The 16,025-nt window shown below is 35.4% G+C and overlaps 1 protein-coding gene across 3 annotated transcripts; it reads left to right on the top strand.

Moving 5' to 3' along the window:
• The first annotated feature begins 1,728 nt into the window (after window positions 1-1,728).
• Window positions 1,729-15,644, top strand: LOC105197251 (CTTNBP2 N-terminal-like protein). Of its 3 annotated transcripts, none has more exons than XR_005574368.1 (8): window positions 1,729-2,632; window positions 2,974-3,075; window positions 3,644-3,868; window positions 4,024-4,645; window positions 4,812-4,907; window positions 5,100-5,209; window positions 8,022-8,647; window positions 8,732-15,644. XR_005574368.1 is itself a non-coding variant. In XM_011163548.3 (8 exons), exons 1-8 carry the CDS (start codon window positions 2,288-2,290, stop codon window positions 8,744-8,746), a joined length of 2,022 nt encoding a protein of 673 aa, XP_011161850.2. In that variant the 5' UTR covers window positions 1,730-2,287; the 3' UTR covers window positions 8,747-15,644. The 3 variants fall into 3 exon arrangements, 2 of the variants coding, with proteins under 2 accessions (XP_011161849.2, XP_011161850.2); XM_011163548.3 differs by having other exon boundaries at window positions 1,730-2,632; window positions 8,022-8,528; XM_011163547.3 differs by having other exon boundaries at window positions 8,022-8,775.
• Window positions 15,645-16,025: the final 381 nt, after the last annotated feature.

The raw sequence follows: 16,025 nt of genomic DNA, 5'->3' as shown, positions 1-16,025 counted from the left end.
ACTGCGTACTGCGTAGCAGCGTGACTGGCGCGTGGCCACGCTTACGCGCCTGCGCGCCGCTACCGCCGCTGCTACGCACTGCCAGCAGACGGTCGGTACGTCGGTTAGGGGTGACGGGAGAAGGTCGCGGCGCGTCGCGGCGCGTCGCGGCGCATTTCAACTCGTATCCTCGTTGTCCCGTATGAGTTTTTGACGTGAGCGAGTGTTTCGAGAGTTTCGTGGAGTGTCGGAAGTGAAGTAAATTGTCGGGCGTTCATCTTACATTCGTCGTCAGTCGGATGCGATGTACTTATTATGCGAAGTTGTGTCGTGTTTAATCGTATTTCGCATTTTTTTTGCTGCCTCATATTCCAAGTTTCCGACGCAGAAAGATGATTATTGTAAAGAGCAAATGCAAATCTTGTGAAGGAAATGCAGGCTCAAGCTGAAGAAAAATATATTGATTATTTTAGATTGTTATCTCAATTATTTGATGAATTACTAAAATTAGTCGGACCTGTTATTACCAAAGAACAAGTAATTCGTGATCTCATTTTGCCTTAAACTCGATTACACTGTAACTTTTAGCATCAGAAGATAGCATAAAATCGATATCGTAATGACAATTATTTGATAAATTAATAAAATTAATAAATTAATTATTAATTAATTAATTAAGTCTTTTGTTTTTCTTCGTGACAACACGTGGAAGACAAATATGCGCAAAAGGTATTCCGCTGAAAACGGAAAAAGAAAACGGCGAAATTGGCAGAATAAAAGCTACCAATGACAAACGTTCCGCCATTCCGCATGTGAACGCACCCTGATGGCTTCTGCACACTCACTCTACATGAAAACACTCGTCGCGCGGCAAACGTTTCCACGTCCATCGTGCAGGAGTCATGAGGGTGCAATCCCATGCAGCGGAATAGCGTAATGCGGAACGGAAACGGAACCAATCACGAGCGTTTCGCAGTTTTCAAAAACTGTGTTTCGAAACTGTTTTAGCGGCCATTCCGACGTTTTACCCAAGATGGTAGAAATCATGTAATGGGAGTTGCTCCTATCATATGATTTTAGCACAGACTTGAACCATTTTTATCGGCAGTCTCGTAAAATGGATGTGCTATGAATATCAATTTCAAAAATGAATATACTGGCGGTAGTGTACGAGGGGTTTCTACCGTCTCGGGTAAAACATCGGGATGATCACTCTTAGTCTTCTTTTTGATATTATAAATAAAATATTAGCCTAAAAATTTCATTTTTAGAACTAGTTTCACAATCTCTGGTTATTCTGTCCGATCAATTAAATGTCAACCGTGATTGGTTATTTTTGATCAATTTTATTTAACGACAAGTGCGATTGGTTGGATTCAAAGAAAAGAATTAATTATTTGAGCCTATCATTTTTGAATTAACTACGGATTAGTTATGGATTACTTGCAGTTTGATTATTGATGGATTGCAGATTAGCTACAGATTAGTTGTGGATTACTTGCAAATTAATTGCGGATTACTTGCGGATTAATTGCGGATTACTTGCGGATCAATCCACACTGTGGATTACTGTTAATACTAATTTTACTTACTTAAGATATGATCAGGAGAACATGAGTTCGAGCGGCGATGCATATTCTTTGATATTTCATATTTTGGCGCGGCGACTGCGCGACTAGCAGGTCGATCATTCGATAGCGCGGCAATCGATATTCGATCCGGCTCGCAATCGATAGTAAGATCGGGGGCGCTTTTCACGATCATCGAGTTTCGCTTGGCCGTGCCGTAGAGCTGGCTGCGCTTTGTGCGCTTGATTTGTCAAGGGGACGAGCGTAGCGTAGCATAGTGAGAGGCAGAGCGGCCCGTCGCGCCGGATGTCGTTACGTTAATTCGTTCTCATCGGCGAGAGGAGCGCCGATTCGACGATCTGAGTAACAACCGAGGTGCCGGCGACGAGAGAACGACGACGACGACAACGACGTCGACGACGGGAAGAATAGAAACGCGCGGCCGTCGGTCTCGTGTCGGCGATGTGGCGAGCGTCCTGGGCTTCTGGGTGTCCGGCGGGGGTGCTCGCGCGTCCCGTGACGGCCGTGGCGAATCTCCGGATCGAGGGGTGAGGAAGTTGACGTAGGAACAGCTTGGGGCGCGCTCAGGCGAGAGCTCGCGTTCGTGTGAGCGAGCGAGCAAGCGAGTTTCACGAGGTCGCTCTCTTTGAGCCGCGCCGGAGGTGTTTAGGAGGCCAACGACAACGACAAGCCGTTCGACGATAGGTAGAAAGCTCTACTTTCTACGCTAGCTCACGACGATGGCATCGCAGAATCAGACCGCCGTCAACGTTACCTCGCCCGGTATCACATCGGCAGCGATGACGACGACGATGACGACCACGACGACGGCGACGACGACGATCACGGCGACGACGACGGCGACGACGATTACGGCGACGACGACAACTGCGGCGAACGGACCGCCGCCAACGTCAGCGCCGTCGCCGGGTTCTACCGTCCTGAGCAGCGCAGCCACTATCTCGGCTGCGAAGGCACAGACTCTCGTCCTTGGCGCTCAGCCGTCTCAATCCCAGCAACAGTTACAGCAACAGCAAGCCAACAACATCGAATCGCTAGACAAGAGTACCTCCAATACTCTGAAGGTACGTACTTGGCAGGTATCCTAGGTTTCAGAGTCCAATAAGTTGTAAGGCTCTGCAATATCTGATAAACTAATTTCTAAATCTTGTAGAGTGAAACATGACTTCAATAAAGTAAAAATTAAATGAAGAATTGTTTGAGTGATTTACTAATTTAATAAGAGTAACTATCACTTTTATGGAAATTTTATTCAGTTTTATAGAAATGAATTTGACTCCTTTAAAGTATCAAATCACTTGTATAACTACACATATTTTTATTCTATAAAATTTAGAAAATACAATAATAATTATATTTATGTAAATTTGGAAATGCTTAGTGATCTCTTTGTGTACATTTGTAGCGTAATCCAAAGATGGAGCTGAGCAAAACTGATTTGCTGAAGTTACTGGGATACCTGGAAGGTGAACTCCAAGCAAGAGACATAGTGATAGCGGCATTAAAAGTAATCAATATGATATAACTTATTAAAGAATTGTTTTATCTTGTGATCATCTTCCTGTATAATTTTGCAAGTTTTTCAGTTTGAGTAGTAACATGTGTAAAATTATATATTAATAATAATTGCAAAATATAAATATCAAAATTAAATATTCTTTTGTTTCAAAACTATTATCTTATTTTTTTTAATTATATAAAGGATAAAGAATTTATTAAAAAATTGAGTTGAGTTTTAAGAGTATTATCTTGTATGACATGTTAAACTTCCATGTTTAAGCTTTTTAATCATGAATAATATAAGGCCAAAAATGAGCTATTCTTTGGTTTTTTTAAATACAATTTATTTTAACAATCAAAATACAATTAGTGGGTTCACTAACTGTATCTTGGTTGTTAAGATTAAAATAAATTGTAATTTGAAAAACCAAAGAATAGCTTGTTTCCAGCTTTATATCAGTGTTTATTGATATGGGCATAAAAGATTGTTACTCTAATCATATTATCTCTTCCACAGAATATGTTATGTAATGGTTGTATGACTTGTATAACTATCATTGTTTTTTTCCTTTCAGTCAGAAAAAATGAAACACCTTCTAAGTTCCCGGTATCTTAGTAGTACTGTAGATCCACACGCGGCATTAGCTCGCGACGTCGCGATAGTAGGTGGTGTTATTGGTGTCGAAGGAAATCAAATTGATCAACAAGTCGCTAGTCTTGAAGCACTAGTGACACAACAAAGAAAAGCACAATGTAGGATGACTAAAGTCCTTAGAGATGCTGAAATTAGGCACAGATCAGTAAGTATCTTATTTTTATCATATTTGTCATTACATTTTATAATAACTACAATATATAGCTTAAACATTGCAATGTATTAGAAAATTGTATTATTACTTTGCTTCATAATTTTTATTTTATTGTGTATATAAATGAATATAATTTTTAATCAAAGGTAATTAAAGAATTGGAGGAAGAGAAGCGCAAACACGAACATGATACCGCTCAAGGAGACGATATCACTTATGGTCTTGAAAAAGAACGAACAAGATTGAAGAAGGAATTAGAATTAGAGAAACAAGAAAAGAAAAGACTTGAGATGGAGTTAAAAAAGGTTAACGACCATCTCGAGGAAGAAAAGAATCGACAGAAGCAGATAGTACTGCTCCTCTTAGCAGAACGTAAAAAAATTATTATGAAATACATTGAGGAGAGGAAACGATCCGAAGATTTGGCCCAAATACTCAGTGAAGAGAAGGTGAGAATTGACTCGATGGCCGAGGGCCTCGAGGAGGAGAGTAAAAAGTCGCTACAGATGGAAGCAGAACTGGAGAAACAATTAGCCCAATTTGATATGGAGAGGCAGCAGTATCGGCAGGCTCTTGTGAAGGAAGAAAAGAGAGCGAAGGATTTCGAGACGGAGGTGGAAAAGTTACGAGTCGAGATGGATACGTGGAAGGAGTCGCAGGCTCGCGGTCCCACAAGGGGAGTTGGCGCAATTCCACCGCCGCCGCCCGCAAAACCAGCGAACCTGGTTGCCATGCCGACTCTCAGGCCGGCTAGTGCTCCACAAACAAGTACGTTGCGCGTAGAGTCATAAAAAAAAATTACAAATAAAAGGAAATTTTGTTAAATAATGTGAATTAAGAACGAGTTTTTTTCTTATAAATTCGCCCGTCATATGAGTTTGATATTACACACAGAATAGAAAATCTCTTATAATTCTTTTTATATTTTTTACAGTGAAAGGGGCAGTCTTAGGTACAGGGACACCTATGGTTAGCAGTAAAGTTGTTCAGCCTACTGCAACAGTATCCAGTGTTCCTGTCAGTGGACCGAGTAAGATTTTTTTCTTAAACAGTGGCATAAATATATCAAAATATGTATTAAGTTCCCAAGTTTAAATGAAATCTTTGATAAGATACAAATTACATGTACATATATGTGAATTTCAAATCAAATTACATAGTCATTTTAAATGATAAAGTTTTAAATGATGAACGTATAATAATTTTTTTTTTTTTTCTTTAGCGACCGGAATTGCTAGGTCTGTAATACCAGGACAGGCACTTCGTGGAGTCGCATATACGCCTAATTTAACATCTGTGGGTGGAGAGTCTCCAGCTGCTTCAGATACGCAGGTAACCTATCCACATTTCCCTACACACTCAACGTTGATTTGAAGATTATATAGAGCCTATTTATACATGCAAAGTGTTACATACATTAGATATTTTTATATCTACGACGTTAAGAAGTACTTGTGCACTTCGTTAGTATTTTCTTCAAAGAGACATAGGACGAACAATTTACCATTATGACAGAAAAATTTAGTTGGAAGTAGAAATTAGCTAATTTAGATAGTATTGTGTTTTGTGCGAAAAATAGGGATTAGCTTTAATTCGATATATATAAATTTGCGTATCAGATATTATTTAAAAATATACTTTGAAGAGGAAAAAATAATAATTACGATTTATGTTGTAAATTATATGAGATAAATAAGGTATTTTTATCTTCTAAAATGACGTAAACTCTTTCCTAGAAAAACTTTAATTAATAAGTAGGCTCTTTATAATTTAAGAGACACATGTAATTTAAATTTTATGAAAATGATTCTTTATGTTCAATGTATTTAAATCTTATTTAATTAACAATTGAAGAAATTTGAAACATTTATATTTTTTTAAGTGTAAATAATTGAATTATCTTTATTTTATTATTACAAATTATTTATGTTAAATCTTCAACCATTTTTTTAACTCAAGATTTTATAATCTTTAACATTGCAATTGAAACATGTTGGAGGATCATGTACAAAAAAGTTATTTAACAAATCATATTTATATAATACATCACTTAATAGTTTTACTTTAGTAAGAAAAATGCATTTGTTATCACTGATTTTACACTAGCATTTTTAAGCTTTACTCTAGTCTTACATATCTTATTTTCATATTTACATATATCATATATAATGCACTTTGATCATGTATTTATTGCAACTTCATAGTTGTTCTAATTAAGATGTATTATTTTTCTTTTAATTTAAAAATACAGATGTCATATATTTATTAATTTTTTTCTGAAAAAAACATACGTTTTGATAACTAATTTTTCATGTTCCTTTGTATATAGCATTTGGTTAAACAAAAAAATATTTCTGCATCGTTAAATCATACAACAATGCAGAAATATTCACGTGGTATAATATTAAATATTACAAAATAAAAAAGGCTAAATTAGAAGAGTTTGGCTTCTAATTTTCTAAATAACACCGTTTTCGGCTTCCCAAATAATTTTACGTTTGATGCACAAGATTTCTGTCACGTTGATCGGAATATATTCTCACTATTTTTCTGTCGCTCATTTACGAAATGGTGCACTAAAGTTTAAGAGAACCTCACAAATTTCTACAAATAAGGCCGCTATAAATATCCGCAAGATTATTTTCAACAAATTTGTTTTATATTTGTACATGTATCCATTTTTACATACACGCCATTTATTTAAAAACAATTGTTACACACTCGCAATATTATACATACTTCCACTATATACCGATTTTATAAGTTAGCACATTATCGATACCTAGAGTTATATTTTATTACAATACTTTTATTTTGTGTACATAAGATTATTATTATTTTACATATGTGTACATCGATCTATTCCTATAATTAAAAAAGAGATTGTATGCAAGTCATTTCTGAGCTTTATTTAAACTGCCCTAGCTTGACTTCCTAATCGCAATAGCGTACTCGCTGCTACTAAATTATACGGTCTCACGGTCTTACGGAACTTTGACGTTACTCTACTATTTAGTTGGTTTACAGCATATCTTAACAAGTAGATAAATACTTGGCCCCAATCCATTGTTGTACCGTTTTAAACGAGTTTCAGCCCGATACATTCTGCAAATTGAAATACCTATCTTTCAAAACATTAGCCCTTTTGTACCTCGTATATTCCCTGAAGAACTGTCGCGCATATTACAGCACTCAAAAAGAAATGTTTAATTTTAAGGTAGTGAAATATTTTATTTTTGCCTCTTTGTTTTTTAAATACTTAAAAATGTTTTAGTTTTACATGGTATTTAGATTTAAGGCACTAAGCTCATTTCTACCAATGTAGACTTTGATATTAGTTTAACTTACTCTTTATCTTTTTCCAATTCTTAGAACTAAAGAAAGATAAGGAGCAAATTATTGAGATTAAAGTTAATTTGCGTTGGTGGAAATGGGCATAAAATACTTAAAGATTTCATTAAAATTATTTTATCATTTTAAAGATTTCTATGAGATTTTAAACATTCAGTGCTTTAAATCTAAACACCGTTAAAACTAAAATATTTTTAAGTATTTAAAAAATGATAACATTTTAATATCTTAAAATTGAACACTTCTCCTTTGAGTGAGTTTTGCTAATATATTTCTTGGTTGCGTAACTCAAACTGCGTTTTCAAGTATATCTTATTCTCTGATGATTTGCGAGTATGCCGGAAAAGGTGCTCCTGTATTCTCGCAATTATCTATTAACAGCACAATTTGATGATGTATACATGCACTATTTGATTTCAGCATCTCGAGAGCCTCAGCCTAAGTTGTGATCGTTTGCTGCTTAAATAATGGTGTTTCTCCTCCTCTTCGGTCTTGACTTGAATTTTTTCGTAGCTATCGTCCCTACTTTCCACCGAGTCTGCCTCTGTTTCTCTCTCTCTCTCTCTCTCCTCTCTCTCTCTCTCTCTCTCTCTCCTCTCTCTCTCTCTCTCTCTCTCTGCTTTGGATTAGTTCTTTGGTATGGTTCTTTTTTTTCCATCACCCCTTGCAGCCCTGAGAATAACGTTTTTTAACGGTGTGCTCGTTCTTGTTTTGGCGGTGGAGCGTGTACAAATGCGTCTCCGCGGCTCGACTCCTCTGATATCGGTCATGGTTGTGTGTTGATTCTCCTCAGGCCGTAGACAAGCGACAGCCGGTTGTACCTGCATCCGTTAGTAGCGCGGCCGCTGCCGCGGCTAAGCTTATCACATCGTCGCAAGCCGCCGTCGCCGCTGCGGGGAAGCTCGGCTTTCATGTCGGCCAGTCTTCAAGTTCTGCCAGCCCCACTGTTCAAGCGTCCGCTGCTGCTGCTGCCGCCGGTGCTGGTGCTGGTGCTGGTGGCGGCGGCGGCGGCGGCGGCGGCGGTGGTATCCTGCCCGTGAAAAAGCCGCCGATCTCGCGCGGCGTGCCGCCTCCGGTACCACCGAATAAGCCAGTGGTACCGCCGAAAAAGGAGGCGGCCGTTTATCTCCGGAGACCGGAACTGCAATCGCAAAGCGCGCCGCAGCAGGATACCATTAAATACGGTGGTAAACAAGCGGCCCCGTCGCACGGTGCGACGAGCACAGTGGCGAGCGGAGCTGCATCCATACAAGCGCAGCAGCAACCGGCGAGCACCGCCCAAGCTGCCGCCGACGAAGAGGTCAGTAGCAAGACGGTGAAGTCGAGATAGATTAGTGGAATGATCGTTATATTCTTGTAATGTGATACAAGATGCATCTACTAAAGATGTACTCATCAATAAACTCATAATAGATAAATGTAAATATGTACACATACTACTTATACATGTAATACGCAATATGTGTTCAATATATACAGAGCATCCTGTGAATGTGATTTCAGACAAAGCCGCGTTGATTTAGCGCTGAAAGAGAAAGAAAATAAAAGCGATACATACACTACGATATCGTAGTAGAAAAGAAACAGAGATGCTACGTCACAAAGCTTGGGATCTATGCCGGGATCTGCAACGGATTGCAAGAGATTCCGTACTTGCAGGAGACCATTTCTAAGGTTGCCAGAAGGAGAGAAACGAAAAAGAGAGAGGCGCTTTGTACATTCGATAGACTTTCGGATAGACCGTTCTTTAAGGACGGCCGCGTTGTACATTACGACTAGATCTCATTGTCGGCGACACCGATGAAAGGATTCAGGATTCTATTCGCAACGGAATGGTATTCATACGGTTGTAGCAACCGAAGCAGCCGCGCGAAAAACTAGAGATATCTTTCAGATATGTAAGATAACCGCCGTAGGTTCCTAGCTCATTCTGTACGGACATTGATTATCATTTATGAACATAAGTCGTTTTAGGAGGGTACGGAAAGCGTTTAATACGACGCGGGAACTGTTAATATCTTGCAAAAACTCGAGGGCTCGACGTCATGTAATATCAACTCTAATTAATTAGATTTTCATTTCCTACTCGAGGAACGATAACGCAAAACAAGTTGAATCCATCTCTTGCAAATCTCATTGGCTTTGTAAAAAAAGTTTTTTTGGTATACATATTTTTATATATTTATAAATTTTTATATATATATATATATATATATATTTCGCAATCTCTAGATATTTTTTCCTCTATCTTTCTCGCTATTATTATACGTACACTGTATAAAGTAAAGAATCTATATCTTTGTAAAGCGGACTTGGACGTATGGCGTTTTGCAGATACACCACGAATTTATCTGATTGGATTCAATCTGTTTCGCATGATCGTTCTGTGTATGTATGTATGTATGTATGTATGTATGTATGTATGTATGTATGTGTATATATATATATATATATATATATATATATATATATATATATATACATATATATATATACATACATATATATATATATATATATATATATGTATATATATATGTATATCACGGGTAGAACTGTAATCTCTAAAAAAGGATAGTGCTAAAACATTAAATGAATTCAGTTGACTAACTGAAGTTAGTTAACTTATAGAAACTCTATCACGTGCTATAATCACTGCCTTGACTCACATAATCGTATTTACAAGCTACAAGCTTAGAGCTATCTGAATGAAACTGTTCTACACATTGCCAAAGAATAGGCGTCACTGTTTTTCCAAGGCACAATTAATCTTTGTCATCGGGACTTAAAAAAATGTCTGAGGAAACGAAAGCAGATAAAGGAGATCAGTGTTTTCTACTCAATCCTTTAAAAACCCTTGATATATAAAAAAAAGATGGTTATACATTTGTACATTCTAACGTCTTCTTTTTTCACATAAGGATTCATTCGTATCTCAGGTAAAAAACGCTGTGTTGCGCTAAAATGTACGATGAATAGATGGATCATAGAGATATTAGTTTTTTCTTTATACCTTTTTACTGTCATTAATTTAGCAACGATGAAAATGGAGATCTATTACTTAAACGCGAACGCTAGAAATTTGCAATTATCAATTGGACAAGCAGGGCACGATTTAATAAATCACGCAATTCTCGCAACATTTTAAATAGTTTTCGTCTTTCGAATTACGTTATTAATGTAAAATCAACATCCTTCTGCGTAGAAGAATTGTATATAACTCTATGATTTTAGAGTTCTTAGGTGACGTATCCCTGATTACGAGATACAGTGTGATCTCTAAAATTACGAATAATACTCCTGGCAAAGTCTATTGTAAAGTCTTCCAGTGTTTTACGTTACGTACGTTTGTAGAATTTAAGTTCAAGGTTTAGTCATGTCCGATAACTGTTAAGTTAATTAATTGAATGTATTCTCGCTATATACATATAAGAACTGAATTATCCTTTTGATCGTCATTGCGAACACAAGCGGACAAGTAGCAGGAACTGGGACCAGGATCAAGGGGATTAACATGCAGCTTGCAACACCGAGAAGAACATATGCTCGCAATAATAGCAACAGCAAGAACAAAAAACTAACCGCAACAATAAATAGTGAACTTTAAATAAACAATAACAATAATAAGAGTAACAATATATCGCTAACGATTATGTTGATTATTGATGATAGTGGTATCTGATATAATATTAATAGAGAGAGAAAGAGTTTTGTTACTTTAACAAAACGCTAACAAATGTGTAATTTTAGTAGCATTTAGCAGCAGCAGCAGCAGCGTCAGTAACAATAGTAGTATATTAATAGTAGATATATAATAGCTGTAATGACTACAATAATAATAACAGATGTGCTTCTCAAAATAAGGGAGAGAAATCGTCGGCGAAAGAAACCATTAATAAAAAGACGGAGATCTCATTGCACGTTGTGCATACTCACTATCTCTAAGTCAAAATAATCCAACAGAGAGATTCGTCCGAGTTAGGCTGGGTGTACATTTAAGAGTTTTACTTTTCGATAAAGTGTTCTCGATAGATGAAACACTCTTTAGAGTTAGGACCATGAATGGCTTTTAATGGCTAGGATCTGCTTTAAAACTTATCCTCCAAGATGGCAATTCTTGATATATATCTGTATGCTATAAATATGAAAATTTATACATATATATATATAGAAAATGGTGTAAAGAAATGTTCAGTAAAACTCTCAATGAACATCTGCTTTCGAAGGCCGCTGTGTTCTCGCGTATCATCCATCGCACAAAGTTTTTGTTTTCCGTGTCCGTGTGAGTGATGGCTAGTTTAATTAGTAATTAACACGAGAAGGGTCCGACCATATTGATCTCGAGCAAATTATCGAAAATTATCTCGCGCGTTATTAAGCAAAGTTTTACATCTTTCTGATTATTTTACAATTTTGAATAATAAAAACTTCTGTATAATATTTAAAAAAAAGCGGGTCCTTTTGGTGTTAATTTTACACGAACGCGCTTATATATATATACATACACGCTCATATAAATACACAAATGTAGTTCTGTAAAAGACGAATAATACTTTGTATACTTGATAGATAGATAATCGGTGTACATAGATCGTCGATATGTACGTGAAATCTTAAGTTAGCCGTAAAAAATAGAGATGTTGACGGAAGACAATGGTCATACGAAATCGTATTCATGTCTTGTTAATTTTATCGAATACATGATGTATATACGTGCATAATGCGCCAGTCGCATGTGAGCGGAAGTTAAAGTTTTAAGGGAGACAGTCATTTTGTTGACATTAAAAAATATGAGAATGAACGTGTGTATTAAATATTCAAACGAGCATCGGATGATGCTCGCATTTCGAGGCTGTCAGGATACTATATTCTATAAAATCGACTCATTTGATGCTAGCGAGCCGTTAGTCTACGATTTTTATCGGCGTTACTCATTGCACTTGTTTCCGCATAACTGTATGCGTTAATGGCGTATTTAATAACTGTATTACACTCATAAAGGAAATGTTTAATTTTAAGATGTTAAAATATTTTATTTTTGTTTCCGTTTTTTCGGCAGTTATGAAAATGGTTTTAAAAACGATGTTTAGATTTAAAACACTAAAACTTCCAACGCTGTCAAAAATGTTTCAGTTTTAAATGTTTTGTGTTTTTAAATTAAATCGTGTATATATATATAACTAAAATATTTTTAAGTATTTAAAACGAAGACAAAAATAAAGCATTTAATATCTTAAAATCTTAAATCTTTTTATGAGTGTGACGGTGAACCCTTCTAACAATTTCACGCAATTTATTTCACGTTACAAATCTTACTAATATATGTTAAAGATGGTTTTCTCCGTCTGTCAAAATTTGCTAGAACCGGAATTTCTAAATATTACCCAACGAAACCATGTAAACGCGATTTACATGTTAAAAAAATATATATTATAAATACCGAATTAAAATCTGAAATTTGCGTTTTCTCATGTTACTGTAGATCTCGAATTCTCGTGATGTTGTACGAGTAGAAATATCATCATCTGGCGACTGTCTTCGTATGTAGAAAAGACTTTACCGTTTAAGTGATAGCGAGATATTAGAAGAGAGAGATAAACTTTTATACATGCGAGATATTCTCGCAAACGCCATTATATGCATATTACGTGTGTATTCAATCAAAGCGACCCCTTTTCCTCGCATTTCTCTAGTAGCATAATGGTCATTAACAAACACATGGAATGCGTGTGTTTATTAGCGATTGTGTTACTAGAGTAGTAAAGTAAAAGACATTAACCGCGATCAGCGGCTATGAGCGGTATAAAATTGACACTCGAATCGTGATTAACTGTCATTTGAGCTAGTAACTAGTAATTCAGCGAAGTTACAGAGGTACTGCGAGTAAAAGTTATTTGTCTTGATTCTTGCAGATAATAAATTTAGTTTATAAAAATAATTAATAATTTTTTGATAAATAATAATCGATTATTTTTTTTATTAAAATATCTCTAGGATTCTATTTGTTTTATTAATAAACAAGACTGTGATGTGTATAATACAATTTCTTGAATTTTTAATAATTAAAAGAATTTGATTATTAGTAGACCTGCGGTAATTAAGCATTTTTGGCAGTAAGTTGGGATCGTATCAAGTAAAATAAGAAAACTGATAACTACTGGCTCGTATGACATGTACTATTGTTGCTTGAGTGTGATTACTACCGATCAATATCACGTTGGAGAACGTACTTTTTATGAAAAACGCCTTATCGTTGCTTGTTGTCTTTTACCTTAGTACGACAAAGCGCGAGAAACCTCACCCATGTCAAAGTATCGGATCAAAATAATTGTACTCACGAGTGCGAGAGCACGTTATTTTATAAATGTTATATTATTAACTATGTTCTCTCTTTCTCTCTCTCTCTCTCTCTTTCTCTCTCCAGATTTCTCTCGCAATAGATAGACCGTCGTTTTCGAGCGGGGCTGATTGAGAGAAAATACATTATATTATTAATTGAGTAATTATTAGAGCGTGTCTCGTGTGGCTCGATAGGCTGCGTCAAGACTTTTCTCGAGATTGTAAATAGTATAATTATTTAATATCGCTTACACACACACACATATATATATATACATACGAATTTAGATTTAAATAAAACTGTGATTTTTTTACGTTATTAGGTGTCCGGTTGCTGATTTATTTACCGTCTTTTCTGATTGTGAGTTTACCGAGCAGCCTATGACCGATGTATTTAAGGCTTCTTAAATATTTATCTGTGTTACTCACAAGCTGTTGGTCAATATCTTTAACGCTGTTCTTCAAAAATCAAATTTATAATTAATACGATCATGCTCAAATTATTTTATGGATGTTCTTTTGATAGAAAAAAGGTAAAATAACAAAATAACAAATAAAATAAATGAAAGAACTGACAATATTTGCAAGAATCTTGGTATAAAATTTGATATTAACTATATTAACGTACTAATGTGATACTATATAATTATTGCTGGACAGTAACGCTGTTAGATTTTTAATGACACTTTAACGTATGAAAGATTTAAAAAAAAAAAATTGAGTTATTGACCGACAGTGTATACTTTTAATGTTCTTATGTACTTTTTTTTTTATTTGCACTCCAGTCGATTCTTAGTGCTAGCTTTAAATCTCATCACACATAGTGTAAATATATATATCAAATAACTCTCTCTTCTGCGCTTTTCTAAAGAGTAGTAATATTGAAATTCTGTTCGAGATCTTCCAATAGCAGTCGTAAATCTCGCAAGGGATTGCGTCAAGGAAAAATTTAACAAACCGGATTCCCTTCGACGATTGTACTTATATGCAATTCGTGTACAATTTGTAAATTGCATCCTCCGTCGCGAGATATTTCGCGTGAGAGGGATACTTGGAAAGATTTTGCAAAAAATTTATCGTATTCTTAATTGATATACTCTGCCGCGATCACTGAGCGTTAGAACATAGACGAGAACTGTATTTATTTTAAGCTATATCCTGTATACTGAGATATATCAGCATGGTACCTGTCGATATTGATTGAGTTTACATTGATCACGAGTAGCGGGCGATTTCATTAATGTACAGAATTCTAGTGAGTTTTGCAAACGCGTCTGTCGCGGACGAAAGAGCGTTTTGGGCTGTAAAACTAGCGTTTTAATAGTTTAAGAGATTATATATAAAAAGAGAAATGGAAAAAAATGCGCTAGCGCAATTTTTTTCGAAGGCGCAGTCAAGGAATCATGTCATAATCACTATTACCGTTCTGTTTTCTTTGTAGATAACGCGAATTACGTATGCAATCTCGTTGCGACGTGCGAACTCGTTCGAATCCGTAAAATTCATAATCGACCGTAAAATTATGGTACAACGAAATGCTTTCGTCAACTTTTGTCTTACGATTTGAACGACATGGAATTAAAAATAGAATTGAATTTATAATTAATTATGTAATTTCAATTTATCATTACAAATGTTTTAGACGATAAACGTATTCTATCTATTCAATAAATAAACATTTTAATGTCTATTAGATGATGCCAATTACGAAAAACTTTTTACGAAAAATTAGAAACACTTGTGGACAATTTCACACGTAAATCAAGTGTATCAAGCAATTTAATAATAATAAAATACTTTTGACAAAGTGTTCTCGTTCGTCAAATTATAAAAAGGAAAGACTGGATTCGAACAGCGCAACTAGATATTTAAGAGACATATTTCTATTAAAATCTAAGTACTTTGTTTCTACCATAATTGTTCGACATTGTCATTAACATTATCTGTCTTTTGTAGACTGTCATGATCATCGTCATTATCATCCTCTATGTCCAGAATGACAACAAATGTAATGTAATACAATAGTAATTGTTATCTTCTGTGCTATACAAAAGGAAAAATATACATTGACATATGATCACAAGGCTCTTCTTTCTCCCTATAACATTTCTTTATCAAACGTTATCATAAATGATTAAAATAACCATAGAAATTTCAGTAGTTTATTATTATTTTAACTAAATCTACATTTAATTTGCATTTTTTTGGGAGGAATATTTAGCTTATAATTATTATATTTTAAATTATATTTTTATATAACAATTTTGCAGATAAAAAATTAACTTTTAGAAATTAGAATTTTTTAAAGCTTTGAAATAAAATAATGTACTTACATAGTTGCTTCGATATCTCCTAAGCCTCTTCATTCTCATAGTCATTTGTATACTGAAAAGAATGATCTGATTATATTAACAAAACTTGTATGATTGAGTGTTTCTGGTGAAACACCAAGCTATTC

The sequence above is a fragment of the Solenopsis invicta genome, chromosome 3, assembly GCF_016802725.1.
Source record: "Solenopsis invicta isolate M01_SB chromosome 3, UNIL_Sinv_3.0, whole genome shotgun sequence".
In the NCBI taxonomy this organism is placed as follows: Eukaryota; Metazoa; Arthropoda; class Insecta; order Hymenoptera; family Formicidae; genus Solenopsis; species Solenopsis invicta.
Note: the sequence above shows the minus strand (reverse complement) of the source record. Positions and strands in the feature narration are given on the sequence as shown.